Source organism: Danio aesculapii, chromosome 9, assembly GCF_903798145.1.
Source record: "Danio aesculapii chromosome 9, fDanAes4.1, whole genome shotgun sequence".
Taxonomy (NCBI): domain Eukaryota; kingdom Metazoa; phylum Chordata; class Actinopteri; order Cypriniformes; family Danionidae; genus Danio; species Danio aesculapii.
In genome coordinates, this window is record NC_079443.1 from 689,158 (window position 1) to 711,378 (window position 22,221).

General features: G+C 38.1%; 1 protein-coding gene across 1 annotated transcript; it reads right to left on the reverse strand.

Annotated features, from left to right (window-relative positions):
* Positions 1–169: 169 nt before the first annotated feature.
* Positions 170–20,986, reverse strand: LOC130234570 (ubiquitin carboxyl-terminal hydrolase 37-like). The gene is given in 28 exon segments (XM_056464805.1): positions 170–948; positions 2,243–2,381; positions 2,678–2,702; positions 2,704–2,748; positions 3,619–3,708; positions 3,710–3,735; positions 4,222–4,282; positions 5,895–5,927; positions 5,929–5,967; positions 5,969–6,062; positions 6,633–6,673; positions 6,675–6,857; positions 7,320–7,437; positions 8,016–8,063; positions 9,069–9,233; positions 10,456–10,535; positions 11,165–11,282; positions 11,708–11,754; positions 11,756–11,914; positions 12,276–12,399; positions 13,204–13,335; positions 14,737–14,892; positions 15,202–15,295; positions 15,373–15,461; positions 16,373–16,450; positions 18,314–18,429; positions 19,118–19,212; positions 20,926–20,986. Coding segments are annotated over 28 exon segments (2,538 nt in total). The 3' UTR covers positions 170–866.
* Positions 20,987–22,221: the final 1,235 nt, after the last annotated feature.

Here is a 22,221-nt window from a genome sequence, read left to right on the forward strand (position 1 = left end):
GCACTGTTCCAGAAACACCACACACACACACTCGTCCAATCAAGAGATGCGATGAGCAGAACAGAACACACACACACACAGAGTGAAGACAACCAGAAACACAGTAGACTGAAATAAATAACACCGGCTGACGCTCCACACAACGGCTGTGCGACTTCACAGATGTAAAGCTCGAGATACACACAGAAGGAAAACAAAAGTAGGGCTGTCGGTGTTCAACAATCCTTAAACAACAAAAAGACAAGCCACATCCATACCACCGAGAGCTTGCTTTAAAATAAGAGTAAAATAAAGTGATGGAGTCCTCAGTAAAGCCTCGGATATAAACCCAGCACTGTCCTCTCTTCATCGCTATAGATCATAGATAGATATAAAAGCAAAAATATTGCACCACATGTTCAGCTGCATATCAAACAAGAAATCAGACGCCCTGCCAAACCACATATACAAGAATAAACCTTTATATGCAATAGATTAGAAAGAAAAGATCTAAAATCTGTGGACTGGAAAGAGAAAAACAAACCAAAAACAAAGAGAATAAACTCTTCAGATATTTCTTAATGCATAAAAGTTCACCAAAACAATGGACTTTTCTCATATTAAAGCCCGAAGGAAAAATCTTTAACCCAAACTCATCGTATTTCTGTTATTCATGTCCTATTGCTTCCCCCTGAAACAGTTCGTACCTTTAGGAGTCTCTAGAAACATCAATAATCTGCAGGTCTACAGTTCTTCACAGGGAGAAACAGAAGAGGAAAGTGCCTGAAGCAGAAGTGTGTGTGTGTGTGTGTTCTTCAGTAGCACTGATGAGGGTGTGTGTTTACCCTCGGCTCATTTCAGGATCCACATGGAGAAAACAGAGAGTTTTATAGCGGCTGTAGCACCGTCCGACCACCGTCTGCGTTAACTCCGGCCTTCTCCAGCTCCGACAGCTCCTCGAACACATCTCTGAACACACACACACACACACACACACACACACACACACACCGTCATCAGATCAAACACTGCAACCAAATACCAGTTTGCAGCATAAGCAGCTGTTTTGTATAGCTCAAATCAATATCAGGCAGACGCTCTAGGACAGGGGTGCCCAAACTTTTTCCTATGAAGGGACAAAAAAACCAAACAGTAGCTATATTTCGATCAAACTATATTAGAACTTGATCTCTCTGGAGCGTGGACTCATGTGTGCGAGACACGTCCACATCATTATACGTCAACCAGGACTGTTGGTATACCGCTCAGTGGAAATGGGCCATATGACATGTGTTACTGTAAGAAACTTACACTTAAATGTATACAGTGTTGAGGGCTGTGGGCCGAAGGTAAATAAAGCAGACTGTATTATAGAGTAGCCATGGGTAATTTCCTAATTTTAGCAGTACTTTAATCATATTAGGTAACTGTTGCATTATAATTTGCATTTATAATTAACTTATTACAATAAAAGGACACAATCCCATTTATAACAGCATGGAGTTTAATGCATATTTAAATTAATCTGATCCATTCACAAACATTTAATTGAAACCTTTAATTCAAGCTTGCTTTTATTTGTAGCTCAACAATAAAACAAACAAATAAAAGGTTGAGTTAAATTAGAAAAGACAATCTCTATTAAAGGCAATCCCACCCCGTCCCTCCCATTCATCTTTACCCTCTTCTCAGATGGGACGATGGGCCAAATCAAAGGTTATCATGGGTCAACTTTGGCCAAGAGACCCTAGTTTGAGCATCTCTGCACTAGAATAACAGAGAAAAAACAAAACTAATTCAAGCAAATGTTGCAAATACTCATGTTTGTTTTAATTGCTGCAGATTTTCTGCTTATTTTGGGCAGTAAGTAATGCATTACAATATTCAGATGTGGCCCTAAGTGTCCAGTCACGTTACTTTAATAGAAATAAATGTTTTACATTGATTTTACGTTATTTTCTTAGCTTTGCTGAGGCATGATCTGTTTCAGAACTTGCAGGTTTTTTTAAATAGAGTAACTCTGCAATTAACACACAGTATAATCTTAATTTACCTTAAAAAAAAACAGGGAGATTTCATTATTTATTCTGCATAATAATGAACACACACGGACAATAACAGAAGAGCTCAGTAGGTAAAAATACAATTTTTGGTGCACATTAAAAAATAGGGAGACCTTAAGCAGATCAGATTTAAGTGTATGCACACACACTTGATGATCTCTGAGCAGCTAACGAATAGCGTGACTGAAGAGCAAACTCACTTGTGCATGTAGAAAAAGATGTATCCGCTGCGGTCTCGATCTCTCTGAACCGTGGACTCCTGCGTGCGGGACACATCCAGATCATTATACGTCAGCCAGGACTGTTTCTTCATGTCGTAGACGTCACTGATGTAGTGTCCTACAGAAGAAACCAGACCAACAGCAGCCGATTTCAATTACTGATTCACGAACTCATCATAAAAATGACTTCACTACAAGAATAGTTTGATGAACTACTGAGTGGCAATCTTTTTGATGGTTGTTTGTCGCCACCTACTGGTTAAACAGTGGAATTACAACTTCTCAACAGTGTTAGCTTGCATTAAACGCTGATTTTAATCGTTAACATAAACATCAGTGTTTATATCTGAACTACTGTTCTCCTGTTCTCAATCTGCAGTATAATAACACAAAGCAAATAAATATTCACCGTACCTGAAGAGGAGCTGCTGCCGATGTGGACTGACCACACTGATGAGTCTGAAAGAGTTGGGCAGTTCTCCAGTCTACACAACAAAACACAAACACACATGATTCACACTCTAACACAGATATGGAAGGACTTTGAATTAGAGCTGAGTGATAAACCGCATGTGATTGTTGTGTGTACTAGTCGATCAGCGGTGAATCTCCAGCACGTGTTTTCAGCTAGAGCAGCGTTTACTCACACAGCCATAGTTCTGTGACAAACTACGCTAAATATTGCACACGATATCATCACAAGATTCTGCAATAGACCAGACGAACTACAGCCTTTAATAGTAAACATTGCTAATAAACCAGAATGCATGAGCAAAAATACCGCATATGATGACACCTTTACTCAAGACTCACTTCATCGTTTCAGTCGAGTGCTTAAAACAAGTCCTTCTGTAAAATGATGAGTCTTACACAGAATAAAGCATGCAGCATGCTTCATAATAGCATCCTAATAAGTGTAGCATTGTTACATACTTCAATATCAGGAAAATTATAATAAGAACTGGGACAGTTGTCGTGATCATGCTGTAAATAATCCCAATGAATCAAATGAAAGCAGTATAATCTTCTGTTTATCATACAAACACTATAATATATCAATATTTCAGCATGTAGTAGGCCAGATTATGTAAAAATATTCATCTTATAAACAGACTAAGCATTTGGCGCTGTTAGGAACATCTCTGCGAATACAATCTGAACATTACAAAAGGTTTCTGAACGTTATAATAATAATAAAGAAAATATTCACTGTATTTTTATGAGCCCATTATATCAATATTGCACATGTTCATCATCATGATATACTGTATTATTGAATATCAGCATGTGTTTAAAACCGTAAAGAAACGTATGCATATTAAAGCGCAACGATTTAAACAGCGTCCGAGTCTCACCTCTGCGTTCTTCTTGAGCTCTTCGGCCTCCGCCTCGCTGTACTCCATATCCAGACCGTCCTCATTCCCAGAGTCCTCATCAGAGCACAAGCAGCTCCGGCAGAGAGTTATTAAACTCTACAACAACACAAACACACACTCATGCTCACTCAAACTCTTCATTCGGGGACTTCTCATTTTCAGTCAGCCAGCTCAGGTTTTCTGCTGAACGCTCATGCGATTATAAACTCTCCACCTTTAAGATCTGGTTTCTTTAAAATCAATTATCTTCACTGGCTGTTTGAGACACGATATATAAAGTGGGTCTCAGACCGGACAAGAAGCACTGTGTTAAGCACATTAATCTGCACCATGACTTTAAACTATGGAAATGTATTTACCCCAGTATTTCAACCGTTTACTGCTACTGACAGCGCTTGTGTTCACACTGCTTTTCATCTAATTGTACACTTGAACAACTAAATATCTGCTAACCCCCCCACCCCACACTAGTGTGCTTGAACACATGGGATAAAATGGTGCATTCACAGATAATGAACGGATCTTCTAATCATCTGAAGGTAAACTCACAGCGGTGTGTGTACAGCGGAGTCTCACACTGACCTTGCAGACTGAGTTCAGTGGCTCTCTTCAGATCGTCATCTTCTCTCATCTCTCTCGCCTCCTGCGCAAACAATTAAAGCTCACGCATTAATGCAAGATCAATATTTAAAGTGGACCTAGTATGACTTTTATATGGGGTTTAAAGCCAGTAGTGTGTGTCAGCAGTGTGTGAATATCTCCAGCCTCTAATGGTGAAGATGAATGAATTGTGTTTGTTCTAATCAGACTTGATAGAGACAGTCTGCAGACACACTTTGATTGACATTCTCCCTTTAATCTAGTACGGTTTTTAAATCTGCCACTATGCTGACACACAGGCGTCTGTAGCTCCGCCCTCTTCTGAAAAAGAGCTCAATCTCATTTGAATTTAAAGAGACAGTCACCAAAACACCACAATTAGGATCAAAGTCTAAAAGGGTGAGTTTCAAAGAGCTGAGGACATTATCTGAGTGCTATTTTCTGCCAAAGCAGACGGATTTGACATGTTGTTAAGGGAGCAGATTAGGTCTTTAAAAACTTTCTAAAGCATTTAGTAAATCTCGGTCCTGGAGGGCCGGTGTCCTGCAGGATTAGCTCCACTTGCCTCAACACACCTGCCTGGTTGTTTCAAGTACACCTAGTAAGACCTTGATTAGCTTGTTCAGGTGTGTTTGATTAGGGTTGGAGATAAAATCTGCAGGACACGGCCCTCCAGGAACAAGTTTGGTGACCGCTGATTTAGTGTAACCCTATCCAGCAGGTGGCATCATTAAAAGAGGAGGATTATAGATGGCGGATGCTTAATGTTACACATTATGTTAGCAATTTAAAAATGAGGGTATTTTTCTTACAAAATGCACGGGTTCAGTAAAGGGGGCTCTTTACTGCACTTTATTGGACTTCTCTTGGAATGCTGAGCAAAAAGCAGTGGAAAAGCCCAGGATGATTATAAAGGTATCTCTGATTGGTTTGGACTTTAGTAGGGCTGGGTGAAGAGTAAATTATCGATTAACTCGAGTGTGTAGTTTACATTGATTAGTTTGAATGAAAATGGGTTTTTACTCCAACACATGCGCCCCTCTGAGTCTCCCTTTGTTAGTTTACTCTTAATGTAATTGTATAAAATGATTTAACTGGTGTGAATATGATTATATAAGTCTTAAAATGCAATTGGAAATAGATCTTGTTCAATTTGATCTTTAAATGACAGCTAGCAAAGGTCTTACGGAAATATATTTTTAAATATCTATAATTATAATATGCTTAAGCTAATTATATTGTTTAATAACCTTCAACTTCATGCATTTCATTTTTTTATGAGTGGAATTTTTTTATTTAAATCGTAAACCAAATTTGTAAATATAAAGTAATTAAATATAATTAAAAAGGCCATAATCGCCCAGCCTTAGCCTGTAGTGTGCAGTGCAATGTGTGTGAAACCATGATGACGATAATGATGATAGATTGCAGTCATCTAATGTTACACAAAAATGTTTAATAAATATTTAAATGTGAATATTTTTCCTACAAAACTGCATGGATTCACTAAAGGAGGCACTTTTATTGTGGACAGATGCGCTTCAGTAAACTGCTGACAAAAACAAGCCGACTTGCTGCCATTATAGAGCTGGAAAAGCCCAGGATAATGTAGGATATGTGCGAGTGTCCTGTAGTGTGCAGTGTGTGTGACTGACCTGCTCCTGCAGACTCTGAGCGAGCGCCTGCTGGCAGCTCCTGCTCCTCGCGCTCCTGCTCCAGACTGTACTGGCTGCACCCAGTCCAGCTCGCCCTGCAGACCGTCCGGCGTCTGGTTCTCCTTATTCTCATCCATGGTGAGATCCAGAGACTCCAGTGCGTCTGCACAAACACACACAAAAACAGCCAATGACGCTCCAGATGCTCCAAGCGGCCAATTACACAACAAAGTACACATCTTCAGCCAAAGACAGGAAACCTGACGCATTTTGCCTGTTTGTTTACATGTAAACCTCACATTTGTGAGCGAAAACGCTGTGTTTGGGTTTTAAAGAGGAAGGGTTTTAGCATGTGGCCGTTGTTGTGTCCATGTAAACACTCTGCCATAAGAAAAACAATAACATCACGCGTGTGGTGTGTGTTCAGGGAGGCAGATTAATAGCAAGCGCAAACCAAAACACAACAGCCTGATTTTAGCAAGGTCTTCAAGTGCTTTACTATTTATCATGGTCAGTTGCTCATTTCTATTTAGCCAGAAACTGGAAATCTTAACGCATTAACAGGCTGATAGTGCTTAATTTAATGTGTTGTGATGCGTTCTGGCTTTCCAAGATCAATTTCCAATAGATATAAAGTGTACGCAATCAAAACAAACAGATGTGAAGCTATCAAAAAGCGTTTAATGATTAGTCTGATTGTCAGTGTACCGGCAGGATCATCATCATCAGTACCTGTGGGCTGTTTTCTCTGCATCCAGCAGCTCCAGATGTTGCGTCAGGGTCGTGTGCGTCTGCGTCCCCGAAGCCTGTGTCTGGGCTGCTGCTGGGCTCCTCGTCTGGGCTTGCGCAGAGACTGGTGTCGTGGCGGCTCATCTCCAGCACAGCCGCCAGCATCTCCTCATCGTTAATACCGTTAAACTCCGACTGCTCCACACCGCTGCAATGAGGAGGAGGATGATGATGCTGATGAAGAGAGAGAGATTTCAGATAATAACAGCTCATTTAAATACACATACAGTTTAGTTATACAGTTGAAGCTCCTGTGACGTGCTGTTGAAATGGGCATTTTATTGGATGTTTGACGTAATTTCAACTGAAACGGGGGCGGGGCATAGAGTAACTCCTACCCCTCTTACAAAATACAGTTGTTGTTTTACCAGTGAGAGTGGTGAGCTTAAGCACAAATGAAAAAGCAAATGAGAAGGGGGCGGGGCATGTCACACACTAGAGAGCAGTGGTTAGTCAAAAGATTTGGTGAGAGGCTGATGTATGGGGTGACGTAAAAAAAAAAAAAATTTGATCCATTTTAGGTTTATAGTGGATCCAAAATTAGGTTGTTTCAGGTTTATATCTTCTCAATGCGAATTTTGTCTGTTTTAAAGCACACTAGAGCAGGGTTATATATTATATTTGGTCTGTCCTCACCTCGTCTGCCCTGTCGTCATCTGGAGGATGATGTTTGCGGGCGACTTTTCTGACCAGCTCCTCATCGCTGTCAGAGTCGCACAACACACTGCCTGAACCCTCCGGCCTCTGTGTTTTCCTGGAAAACACCAAACATTGACATCAGGACTAAAGATAGACAGACCAGAAGCACACTTTGAATTTTACAGGTATAAAATAATCTGCCAGAGAGGCATGTCAAAAGGAAATCAAGGTTAATTTGCGTACACCACTGGCAGATTATTATTATTATTATTATTAATTTTGACTAATTTCTGAAATCAATACAATAATTTGTCTAGAAAATGCTTCTTGATTTAAGAATTTTAGATATTTGGACTATAAACATGACAATAATATCATAATGATAATAATAAAAATAATAATAATAATAATAATAATAATAATAATAATAATAATAATAATAAGAATAATAAATAACAAACTTTTGAATTCACTACTGACAAACTTAAACTCATCATTTGTAAAACCATCCCATTAGTGCTTTATATTGAAAAACCTTGATTAATTGAACACTGATTTTGGTTATTAAACTATTTTATTTACCATTTTTTCCCCTCATATTTGTTATCATTTACACTGTAAATATACTCGACTATTGAAGGTGTTTCTTAGCAAACAAAGTAAAACTGAATACATGCTCAGAGATCTGCTCACCTAAGTGTTGAAGAGTTGACGGACTGTGAGATCTTCAGTGTCCGTGATCTGCAACGAAGCACACTGTATTAAACATCAGCGAGTGAAAGTTTGTTTAAATGTCCTGTGAAGTGCTTTAAATGTGCAGTTTTTATTCAATGTCAAATCACAGAGAGGGCAGTGCATATAGCAGCTCCTCCCTTTTAAAAACAGCCAACAGCGTTTTGTTTCATCACAGCTCTGCTAGTGAGAGTGGTTGAGCTCAAGCTCATCAAATAAACAGCCAATGAAAAGGGGGCGGGGTCATATCAGATACTAGAGAGAGTTTGATTGGTCAGAGGATTTTGAGAGACACTAAAGTATAAGGAGACGTGAATAAAACCGTTGATCCATTAAGTGACTGCAAATTCCTACTGTTTATATCAGGTTTATATCTCCTACATGTGACTGGTTAGTGTTTGAGCACACTAGATTATAGAGATCCTTAAAACTAACAATACTGATATTAAGATCTAAAAAGCTTGATTTTGATTTCACTGGACCTTTAACGCCATGTCAGCTTCTGTTGCTAATTTCATGGTGAGAAGTGATATACTACAGATATATAAAGGGTTCAAACATTACTACTAAAACTCCATGTTTTCCATGACTCAAGTCATTTTTCACTACCTAATGTTTCATATAATGTCATACACGTGGTAAATAATAAGAAATACAATGCACGTTCAAATTAAGTACAGTATATAACACACGGAGCAATACACTTAGTTAAAACTAATTTACATCCACATTAAATGGATTTAGATAATGCTTACACAGCACTAATAATGTGACAGCGTGTGATTGGCAATGAATATTGAATATAAGATTGGAAAATACTTCCAAACTCTGTGGGTTTCTGTTTTTCCCAAAGCTTTTCAAGTCCCGGAAAATGCGATGTCAAAATGTCATGACCTTTTCAGGTTTTTCATGACTGTATGAACGCTGTATATATTATATTCATGGTTTATTTCTGCTAAAACTCAAACTGTATTTGGATTAACATGAATGAACATGGATGGTAAGAGGGCTTACAGGGCGTTCTGTGCACTCCAGCCCAGGCTGAGTGGGCTGCGGGTGGCGTCTGTGCAGTGGGACAGCAGCGTCAGATATTTGGGGATCAGCACTTGTTGGCCCAGTTTGCTGTTTAAAGAGAGCTGAGTGTTGTAGCTGTAGCGTTTGAGGTGAAGGATCAACACCCTGCACAGGAGACACAACACTCATTTAGTCCAGCTGAAAAAAAACTACACATGGAAAACTCAAACCTCCCTGAAGCTGGCAACTGTGATTTAGGCAATGGTGATGTCACTATGGAGCCAGATCAGTCTCAAAAACAATACATTTACAAAATAATTCACACATCCACAGCAATTTACATTTATAAAATACAATTCGATTAGCAAAAATATGTATATTTACTTGTGAATTCATAAACTGGTGCATGAAATTTTACGAACTGGATTTTGTAATTGTGAATTATGCCGTCCATGTATGAATTATTTCATAAATATATTATTTGAGGCAGAAAATTTGATTATATCTAAATAAAGAAATAGATTCAGCGTTTGTTTTCACAGCACAAATGAACCGTGCTCATTTAGAGCAGGACGAGCAACAGAGCGATGTCACGCGGACAAAAAATAAATAAATAAATAATGTTTAATATCTCAGACACTAAAGTAGCACCAACATAGTTTTGGGGATTATACACTTTTTGGGGGTGCCATATTCACGGAGATCAAACTAAGCATGCTGTGCCAAAATTATTAGCCCTGCTGTGAATTATAATTCATTTCAACACTTCCCAAGTGCTGTTTAAACAGCACAGACAGACATTTTTCACAGTATTTGCCATATTTATTCTTCTGGAGAAAGTCTTATTTCTTATAGTTTTGCTGGATTAAAATAAATAATTTTAAAACTCATGCATGTATATGTAAAAACTGCTGTGGTCAATATTATTAGCCCCTTCAGCAATATTAGTGTTGGATTGTCTCCAGAATAAACCACTGTTATACAATGACTTGCCTAATTACCCTAACTTTACCCTAATTACCCTAGTGAAGCCTTTAAATGTCTCTTCTAGTCTAATCTAGTCTAATATTATGTGCTGTCATCATGACAAAGATAAAAGACATCAGTGATTAGAGAGGAGTTATTAACACTATTATGTGCAGAAATGTTTAATGTGATTAAATATAAATATCAAATATTATGTCTTTAGTATTTGTATTATTGCTACTGTTAATATTTATAATATGCAGTGTATTAATGGTTTGTTGGGGAGGGTATCTCTATAAATAATGACATTTGAACTTGGCATAAGAAATAGATCACTTGGAAAATGTTTGAAAAATTCTTAATTTTGCAGGAGGGTGAGTAATTTGACCGTGAATATGTGTGCGTGTGTGTTCATGCTAACCTGGGAAGTCTGCTAAATTTGTGAGAAACAGTTGCTGCTTTTCCGCTGCACTTTTCACAGGAATACTCGATTTCCTCCATCTACAAAACACAAAGTCAACAGTCTGAAAAATGAAAACACACTGCAAAAGAAATGAACAGCTTCAATCTCTGAATGATAATACAAGTAGGGAAGCACCAATATCACCTGTGAAAGGAGCTCAATTATTTAAAAACGAGCTGAATCAACAATTCTTGAGGCTTTTAAGGACAACTTAACCGTTTTATGATCAATCCACTTAAATTTGTGACAACACTGATATTGATAAACAAAAAAAAAAAAAAACCGCACCACCTTGTCCAATTCTGATACCATTGATCAATTTCATAAAGTACTAAACGACAGCAGCCATTTTTCTCCATTATATCAGTTTTACTGAACATGGATGAGATCCATTTAACATTCAACTGTCCCAAAATTAGAAGAGAGACAAAAGTTAAGAGTAAAAAGTCAAATATAATCTTCAAAGCTGTTATTTGTCATTCTGCATCTCTGTAAACAGCATTAGCTTTTATTTAACATGTAATAGAATTAATTTAACAAACTTAAAGTCGGTGTTGTTGCTGTTTGTGAATTATTCTACATTCGTTTCTCAGTCTGCTTCTCTTCATGGTCCATCATTTTCTAGGTTGTGAGTTGTCGTATTCCCCACCCTCACAGCTGTTCTTACCCTGAAGAAGAGATCCAGAGAGTCCTGTATAGACCTCATAGGGAGGGTTTTCCTCCTGCGTGGCAGGTCGATGGACAGATCATTGAACTGTTCCCGCTTCAGCACCACCTCTCCACAGCTGTTCACCACACAACAACACAGATTACTCTCTTTAGAAACGTTCGTCTGCTGCTTTCGGTTCATCTTTTGCCTCTTAAAACATTTATTACAGCAGTCGGGCTGGGAGATCCGACAAAAACATATCAGGATAGAAGTCCTCTCATACCCGATAACGAAAACATATGCCAGTATATTACCATTTCTATCAATTCAATCAATTAATAGTTAATCTCTAAATTATTTACTAATTTATTAAGTTTTCTTATTATTACATTTATTTAAAGGGGAAGAAAATCCTGTTTGTGACATAAATAAACTATTAATTGTTTGAATTGACAGAGATGGTCCCATGATATACATCTCATTATCATCATATACCATGTTAGATCCCCCTGCCTTAACTTCAAGGCTGATTAATTGTCTGATTAAGCAGAGCAAACTGACCTTTTGCAGGTGATGGTGTGCTGCACCTCAAACTCCATGTTGACAGTGGACAGGACAGGTGTAGATGCGTGAGGTGTCCGCCTCGTCTGCTAACCGCGCGCTCTGAGGCTCGTCCCACGCCGACGGCTCGTTCTTCCAGCTCTTGTTGATCTTCTCCACATCCTCCTTCAGCTGGTCCAGACACTGACTCAGAAACTCATGAGCATCCTGCGCAAAAAACAGAGCAGCGCATGTATCCGTGTGTCAAGGGCTGAAAACTATATGCAAAGTTAACTAAATCCACAACACCGCAGTGTCTCATTCCTGAATAAGACATCAGTTTAGCTGAATCGACCGAGCCACAGCTTCAGTGACTAATCTAATACAGTGATTTTGCTTGGTCTCTAAATGAATCAGACATCTTGAAGAGTCCATTGAACTGATGTTAAGTTTACAACATTGTGTGTGACCAGGTTCTCTAGCAGACACTAATCCAAAAGGGACGTTATTAAAATGGACCCCACAGCATTGCCATCATTACTGCTGTTCTCCATTATGTGAACCGCACAGGTATAAAATAAACACTTACGTTCTGCATGTATCCAGAGAATCGCTCCGCTGTTGAAGAAATGGCATTTTTCACTCGTCGCAGAAGATCTTTCTTGACCTCTGGAGGGGAAACGTCTTTCTTTGCCAGCAGATGAGCAAAACGCCTTTAGGTGGAAACACAAACAAGCTTGTTAGTTAAACTAATTTAAAAGATCTGGTGCAATACATCTCTCACAACCACAAACCATAGAGCTCGTTTCCTACGTCGCACACCAAGTCAATATATTTTTATTGATTATACAAATATATAGTCACTGAATATAAAATATAGCTTATTATCTATAAAGATAAACTACTAGCTCCTGTTTATCTAACCAACCTTCTGTCTCGCAACAATCCAACCTGTTCTTTAAGATCTCTAAACTCTTCTGCTAGTACCCAGAATAGCAAAGTCCACTAAAGGAGGTCGAGTGTTTTCATATATGGCTCCTAAACTCTGGAATAAGCCTCCCTGATCATGTCTGAGGCTCAGACACACTCTCAGTTCAACACTAGATTAAAGACCTATCTTTTTAGTTAAGCATACACACAATGCAGCACATAACAGTCTGATGCATGAGTGTGCTCCACGCAGAGACAATAAACAAATACAAACATAAAAAACTATGTTTATATAATAACTTGAACTGACAAGTTATTAGTAATTAAGTTATTAGTAATTAAGTTATTAGTAATTAATAAAAGTTTAGTAACTAATAACCCAAAGTTTTCTGATTTTGATTGTAATTCAATAACGTGCACCTTTAATAAAGCTGCTTTGAAACCATAATTATTGTGAAAAGTGCTATACATATACACTTGAATTACTGTCTGATCGCAACAGGCCTACATTACACAGTTTTAATGTTGAGGTCGACTTGTCTAAACAGGCCACAAATTTAGAAATTAAATATAACACGTGTGTGTACCTGAGAAGGGCGTTAATAGGAACCCTCTTCCATGGGATACCCTGCTTCAACAGGTCATTGGAAAAGGAGGGCAGGCTGAAGAGAGACTGGAGGATGGCGTTCATGTAGCATGTGTTTCCAAGATTGGAGAATCTAATAATCAACAGATAACAGGGGTGGATCCCAGTCAATAATACTGCAACAAATACTACATTTTACACAACATTACGGATTGATTATCATTTAAATAATAAAAGGTAATGAAAAATATGACAAAAAAATAAACAAAGAGGTGGAAGCAAATGTCATGGCATCATTTATTAAACTTAAAACTATTAAATTGTTAAATATTCATAAATTTTAAATAACTGCTTTCTTATTGCATGTTCTTTCATATGAAATTATTATTACTCCAGTCATTATTGTTTTTATTACTATTACCAATAATACTATTAATAATATAATAATAATAATAATAATTCATATTAGAGTGATTTTTGAAGGATCATGTGACTCTGTAGACTGGAGTAATGAAGCTGAAAATTCATCACTGGAATAAATTATTAAATAATAAACTACTTTTCAGTTATTTTATAGTGCAATAGGATTTCACAATTTTACAAACGTATTTTTTATTAAATAAATGCAGCCTAGGTTAGCAGGATAAACGCATTAAAACATTTAAAAATCCTACTGACCCCAAACTGTTGAGCGGTAGTGTGTGTGTGTATGTATGCATGCTTTATATATATATAAATAAAAATAAATAAAAGCACAAGTTGTCTAGGTGTAGTGCTAAGTGATGCACATCAATAAATAAAAGATTAAAGTTGTGATATATTTTTAAATCATAAGAAATAGCATAACGAAATATAATCTTTATTCAATAATCAAATAATTTTTAAAATAAAAACAGAAAAGAAAATGGTCACACTTTAAAATGACGGTCTATTAAAAAAATGTATTTAATAACAAATAGTAATACATTATTTATGGTATTTATTCATTGTTGTTAACGTTAGTTTATGTTAACTCACAGTGCATAACCTAACGTTAACAATGCATTAGTTAATGTGTAATATTCGTAAATATTCAAGAGTCATTTGATTATTATCAGTTTTATAACGGCTGTATTTTGTTGAATATCTTCATGCGTTATGCTATTGGTGTAAATATGATCATGTTGCTAATATTCAATTCAAACGGTCTCATTAATAGACTTTCTTCATATGTATACTAAGATTTGTATTAAAAAAAGTACATTTTAAAAAGTAAATTAGGCCCTCCTATAAATTGTCAGTCACTGATATGGCCCCCCAGCCAATTTAAGCTGGAGACCCCTGCTCTAAAGTCTTTTTTGGGCTATTACCACAAATATTCCCATTCAACACAAGGCTTTATATGTTTAGGGGTATTTTTATTTAACTAGTATGTAGCACCATGACCCTGCGAGACATGTAGCAGAACGACAATAACGCTCAGTTTGACCAATTAAAATATTAATATTAAACTGTTAAAGCTGTATGCATTGTCTGATGTTCAGAAGCAGCTCACCCTTGCAGTGGCGGCTGAGGCTGGGCCAGCACTGAGGGTCTGGGTTTGTTCCAGCCTCCGTAATCCAGCGTGGGACGAACCTTTTTAAAGGGCGTGGAGTGATTAGGCAAAATTAGGCTTCTTTTGGCAGATGGACATGAACCTGTACTGCTGGGCCTGGAGGACACACAAGAGCAGATCTCCCAGCATTAATAGGTCACATCATGCACTATTAGATTGATTCAGCACATGAGAGAGAGAGAGAGAACATCCACATTAGCAACTTCAGGCTATTTAATAGGAAGATAAATACAGATGAAACACTAATAAAAGTACAAAAAAGAAACAAATGTGTGTAAAACTTGAAGTTTTGTATCTTGACGATGACTAAAAATCTTTAATATAAGCAGGTTTACATTAAAAAAAGCAAAGGTAGCAGGTTAAATTGGAAAAAGGTGGCCTCTAGAAGAAAGTCAGATTGTTTACCTGTCCAGAAATGAATGCGTTTGCGTGTAGTCTTTAGCTCCTGTTCGGCTCCCATAGAAAGATGTGGGCTGGAGAGGAGCAGGAGTGTGTGGAGCTGAGGGAAAAGCAATATCACATAATAAAGCAAAGGGAGAAGCGGTTTCAGAAGATTAATGAGAGTTAAATACCAACCAGCGGCTCTGTTCTCCTCTGACTGCTTGAGCTTGTCTTTACAGCTGAGCAGGAACTTTCTGGAGGAGTCTGTGATGGCCTTATTGTTGCTGAACAAGTGCAAAAGCAGACAAATCAGGTTTCTTGTTGAGCACAGCACTGTTTAATGCATTCATGTCTGAATCTGATGGCAAAATACAGTAAATAATTGATCGTTTTCAGTCATGTGACCTGTGTGTAGGCCTGGCGGACATTAAGCCGTAATTGCGGCTACATTGGGGTCTTTATAAACACGCAGCACAATCCACTCACATTTCCATCCGTTTCAAGCTGCCAATATTTAGATCATCAGCAAAATAAAACAGAAATATGACCACAAACTGTACACCGATCATAATCTGCTGTTAGTCACTTAAATCCCTCATGTTCCTGATCTACAATTCTGCGATGTTTACATTTATCTTGTGGATATTCCTCAGCGATTCAGTCATTAGTGATGTTATAGCATGCAAGCGTCTGTAGTTTATTTGCTTAGATTAATATTGGCTAGTAGGGAAATCTATTCGTTCATTTCTGCTGTTTATACTTTGACTGCATTTAAATTATTTTGCAATTCGATTAAGAATTGACAATTAACTCCCTGAAGAATGATCCTTTCTCCAGGGAAATGTTGTTTTAACGTAAGAAATATCGTTGTTGTAATGTTGCAATACTCAACAACATCATTGCATATTTTCGCAGTATTGTGCAGTTTTAATGTACACAGACTTGTTTTATAAGACTGTAAAATGTCTTTGCAGTCACTTTTGATCAATGTAATGCATCACATCCCAAACAAAAAATTGATTGTGTTGTATTTCCGTTAAGAAAAAGCTCCAGTCCTGTGTTCAGTAATGTTGAAGTTATTCTTCTACATGTACGATTAAAGTCAGCTTAATTATCCATCTCAAGAAAAACAATGTGAGCTAGCAAAATAAACATTGAACATGCAGACTTCAATGGGACTTGAAGTCCGGTTTACCTGGAAGAGTCGTTCTCTTTGGGATAGTCCTCCGTCAGGTCTCCATCAGAGTTCATCAGCCTCTTCCTCTTCTCACTCCTACACAACACACATTTAACAGTGGAGTTCAATGCAGTAAACCAGCTCTTCACATTAAAGGGACAGTTCATTTACTCCACTTGGTATGAAACCTTTTCTGTTGAACACAGAGAAACATAGTCTGAAAGAAGAAACTAAATTAAACTGAGAAGACTGAAGTTAGAGCTGCTCAATACTGGCATTGCAATATACTGTATTTCTGTAATAAATATTGCAATATGCACATCATTTCACAAGAGGATTTAAAACAGTTTAAATATTTAATCCATAATATTATTACATTTTTCATTGATGGGGAGTGCATCTACATAAAATATATTCAACATTACAAGCATAAATTAAAACCTGAGCAACAATACAAATGAAATACTAGAGGTGTGAACCTATTCTGGTCTCACAGTTCGGTTAGGATTATCATGCCATCGATTCGGTTCAATTCGATATTTCGGTGCATTGACGACGCTTTCCATACACGGTGTTATATTTTGAGGGGTGGCTATAACAAGCTGTCTGTATAAACACACACACACACACACACTCTCTCATTCACACACATACACAAACATAGACAGCACCAAATAAACATACACACGCACACTCACACGCCAAGCTAGCTTGCTCGCTCGGGAGCGCTATTGTGAGACCGCCCACTCCTGTTAAAATTACACAAGTTACTGACTGCTCCCGCACTTTATTCGGAAATTTATTCCTGTGCTGCATGAAATCTGGTCGGGTCCCGCGACAATGCACAGGTACAGCTGCAGGATTGCATTTAGCCGAGAGGAAAAGAGAGGGGAGGAAGAGTCACGCCAGCAGGTGAAATGGGCCACAGTGTGTAAGAAAGAGAGAGAGAGAGAAGGGAGTACTTTCATTCCCTCAATCTCAGGGAAATAGGGGCTTCTGCTGTAAGTGCCAGTGAAAGACTGTATGTGTTTTCTGTACAGTGTTAAATTTTTAAGTAGTTGCCGCCTGTAGTGTAGTAAATACCCGCGCTCGCCTCCCTCGAGACAGTGCGCATAAGAGATAAATGACGTCAGTACATAACCGGTTATGATTATTACTGAACCGATACAGAATTATCCGTGTCTGCATCGCGGTGCACCAAAAAAACTATTAATTTTGACACCTCTATAAAATACACAGCGCTTTAAGGTTTGCCGGAGAGTCTAACAGTATTGAGGTACATAAATAAAATATTCAAGTGTAAAATAACCCTTTATACTGTAGTAAACATAAGAAGATGATCAACATATTTCATCAACGTTGTCCTAGACCTATTTAACACCAATTCTGGACAATTTTGAAAAACATTTTTGACTATGGTTGTCTTTATTGCATAAATAATTTAATACAATTAGCCTTATAGCTACAAAATGTATAATTTGCTATAATTTAAAGTGTTTAATTATGACTATATTGATTTAATTGATTTACATATGACTAAGATTTAAATAATATCAGATTATTATCTTTGTCTTTATTATGGTTAAACTGTGCATGTGCTCTCATCTGTTTTCATTGATTACTACAATCCCAAAACTTGACATTGCAAATCCTGCATTGTGACTACTGCAATATTGATGCAAAAAACAATATATTTTGCAGTGCTAACTGATGAGATAATAATAATAATAATAATAATAATAATAATAATAATAATGCCTTTTTTTACAGGCGCCTTTTAACATACCCAAGGACACCTTACAGTATATAGCAAGATCACAATAAAATAAACAAGCATTAAAGAGCATACTCAAACTAGCAGATCATTAAAAGCTTTCCTGACGAAAACCTTAATCTTTAGATTTTAAAGGGGAAACGGTGTCCAGCCAGCTAATGTGCCATCAGGGTGTCTGCGCTCACCTGATCTCCGAGAGGCTGCCGCGGGCCGGTGTGGATGTAACCCGGCTGGGGCTGCCCAGGGGCTTTCGGGGGGTGCTGTCCTCTCTGCTGTCCAGACTGGAACGCCTGGGAGTGCTCTGCGAGAAACAGAAGATCAGTCTGGTCGTATTTACCAGAGATGCAACTAAATTACATTTCTGGAAACTATGGATGCACGTGACCAAAAATGTTTTGTTGAAAAGGTAGTGCATTGCGCTTTTTATGTTGCTAGGCAACCACTGAATCAACTGCGTATTGTGCTTAAGCGATGCTGTTGATATTATAACAATAGTAATAGTATTGTGATACAAATGTTGTATTAAGGTCATTTAACCAGCGTTGTCATGACAGCACAGTAATAGCTAGCAGCAGGAACAAGTATACTGCATACAAATGTCCTATCCATTATTCTTTGCTTGTGCAGTGTGCATGTGTGGTTCATGCATAAGTACATACATTTAAATTAGCTAAATATCCAAAGCTATTTTGAACTTTGACCAGGACATGTACAAACTAGTCAATAGTGAGCTCCTTGTGTTTTGGTTGGTGCAGCAGAAATGAATGGGTTTTAAAGCGCAGTGCTCCTGCATCTGGTGTGAAAGCCCCTTCAGATCTTGCAGATCCTACGGCTGGATGAAAAGCGAAACCAGCATGCTAAACACTGGGCAGTGCAGTGGAGCATAGGCCTTAATCAGCCCAAATCTTTCTGTGGCCAAAAACTCGATGCATCCCTAATATTTATATTGTCATTGATGAGCATTCACAGCACTTGTGATGCTGCATTACCTGTTTATCTGACGGAGAAAGGCCAGAGTCGTTCTGCGCTGTTCGATTTCCAAGAACCAGCCCAAAACTAGCACTGCCCTGATTTGTCTTGAAAACTGAAACAGAAATGACAAAAGAAATTAAAAGGGACAGTTCACCCAATATAAATGTCCTCATCGTTTACTCTCACTCAAGTGGGTAGTAAAATTATTAATTTCTTTCTAATATATTTTGAAGAATGTTGGAAAAATTGAAGGAACAAAACAATGGCTGCTTTTACCATCATTCTTCAGTGTATTTTGTTTTGTGAAACAAGAACCAGACGAAATCACTCAAATCATGTCTTTAAACTATTATTATGCCTATCAAACGTCAAATTAATACATATATAATAGACTTGTTATTAGAATGCCCCAAAATGAAAAATGTGGGCTAAAAGCGAATCTTTAGGATTCAACGATCATGATTTATAAGTGAATGAATGGCAAAATGAAAGCGGAGTGTGTGTTTATTTATTGCCACATCAGCAACACATGGCTGTTCTGTGGCACGATCAATATAGCTAAAGCATCAGTCAAGCCTTGTATAAAACAAGTTGGCAAAACATTAACGTTTTGCAGTGGCCCAGCCAAAGTCCTGACATAAACCCAATTGAGAATTTATGAAGCGAGCTAAAGATCAGACTCTAAAACCTGAGTTTGAGCTCATTGTTAAAGATGAATGGGCAAAAACACCAGTGGAGACATGCAAAAAGGTGATCAGCAATTTCTAGGAAGCATTTGATCACTGTAATAGCCATAAATGAGTTTTTATTGATTATTGAGAAAGATATGAATAATTTTAGACATGCCACTTTTTGTTCAAATGTAAAGAAAAGCATTATATTCCACAATGATGCCTCTTGTACATCATCTTATTATCTTTTGGGTGTCATTTCCCATCAAAAACAAACTTGCTGGTTGAATAAAGTAATTTTAGGTCAGAATGTGCCAGGGGTATGAATAATTTCAGGGATTGACTGTATATAATAGAGTATACAGTACACAGGAATCAGAGAGTGAATTTCAATACCTTTTAAGACCTTTTTAAGACTCTTTCCATGCAGTTTAAGACCTTATAACCACTTTAGGTTTCAACCGGAAACACTGGCGAGATTTTAACTTGCTGTATAGTTACTGAATAATAATGCAAGAAACTAATCCAAACCTAAAACATTATTCATATACTGAATAAAAATCTATTAAATTATAGCTAAATCAGCAGGTTGGCGGCTTTAGAACTGCAGAATAATGGTGTTGGTTACTGCAGTAAACAAAGCAGCATGATGTTAATAATAAGTCTCAGCAGGCTTCACAGGGTTAAACACCATCATCATCATCATCAGCAGCAGCAGCAAGAGGAGACACACTGAGGTGAAGTTGCGTTGATATTCACTCATTTGGACTCTCCTTAATAATATAATTTCAGAAAAGTATCATTCTCCGATTCTAAATAGTGAAATCACATTAGCAGAAGTGAACTATCAGAGTAAAACACTGTTCACAGTCAATTAAACAGTGCTAATGTTGTTATAAAGTCGTATCTACATGTCAATTCAGACAGAATATTCACAATACACACTATATGGAGCGTGTCACAAACTGTCACTGTTCAGAAATGAGCGAATATAAACCCAACTTTAATTCACCCTAGAAGGCTCTATTGGGCTTAAACCCCATCTTCAGCAGACACATAATGATAAACACAGCGCTTATAGACATATGTGATTTCAGCAGCCCGTAATAATCCCCGGTCGCCGCTCCAGTGCAGGCCGGAGCTCCGACACTCACCCTCGGACAGCTCCAGCTCCAGCTCCGCCAGCCTCTCGCGCACCTCCGCCGGCAGGGTCATGCCGAGGGCCGGGGGCTCCAGCAGCATCATGAGCACTCCGGATCCGCGCTCCGCCATGCTGCTGCTGCTGCTGCTGCTGCTCGGGGCGTCGCGTCTCTCACCGCGGGCAGATGTGCGGAGCGGAGCGGCGGGGCGCGCGCATACAGACCGCCGGAGACGCGCGCTGGTGCGGGTCCACACCACACCACACCCTTCCCTTCTTCAAGCCGGACTCATGCCGGCAGATTTCCGTCTGATTCTCCGAGAAACAAAGAGAAACTCGCGGTAACTCCGATCCTGAGCGCGACACCAACGCCACTGCAGAGATCCTGATTCCTGACTCACCTACACACACATATGCACACGGGCGCGCAACACACACACATACACATACGCGTGCGCAATAACACACACACACACACAGACATTTATACAGTATATTTACATATGCATAAAGACACACGTCTGTACAAAGACACATACACCTATATAAACACACACACACATATACACTGAAATTGGTGAGCATGGACTGCACACACTGGATATTAATCCTTCTTCACCTGCAGCATCACTGATTGACAACCTGGGGCTCGTTTACTTCATAGAGTCATCAGAAACCGCGTTTACACTGTTATTCACTTACACACACTCCTCACTGGCCATATATTCACTCACACACACACACACACACACACAAATGCTGTTTTTTTCTGTCTGAAATATCTGTAATGACACTTTTAAAGCTGGAGTTTATTCATTTGAAGCCAGTTTACTCAATGTTAATGTATTTATTAATGTGATAATGCATTATATCAGCAGTGTTGGTAATAAATATTCAATACATCATTTACAAACAGAACAGTTTATTAATGAACACACGATATACAAACAACAACAATAACAAACAATGATGAATGATCACATCTGTATTTTATTCAGTCAGTCCTTTTAAAAGTTCTCTAATATCATATAAAACTATGCATTCTATTACAATCTGATTTATAGTCACAATATTCTCGCACAAGTCACAACTGGGTTTCTGTTCCAGTAACGGATGTACATTTTAAAGTATGCAAAAACATTTGCAACAATAAATATAAACATTCATACTGAATGAGAATACGTCAGTAAACAGCACCACTCTTCACAGCTTAAATTAAAATATTTTAAAAATCTTCATTTAAATAAGTGGTTTCATAAGGTCAGTCAGTTCAGCAGCGGACAGACCGACAGCGCTGCACAACACTGCCCAC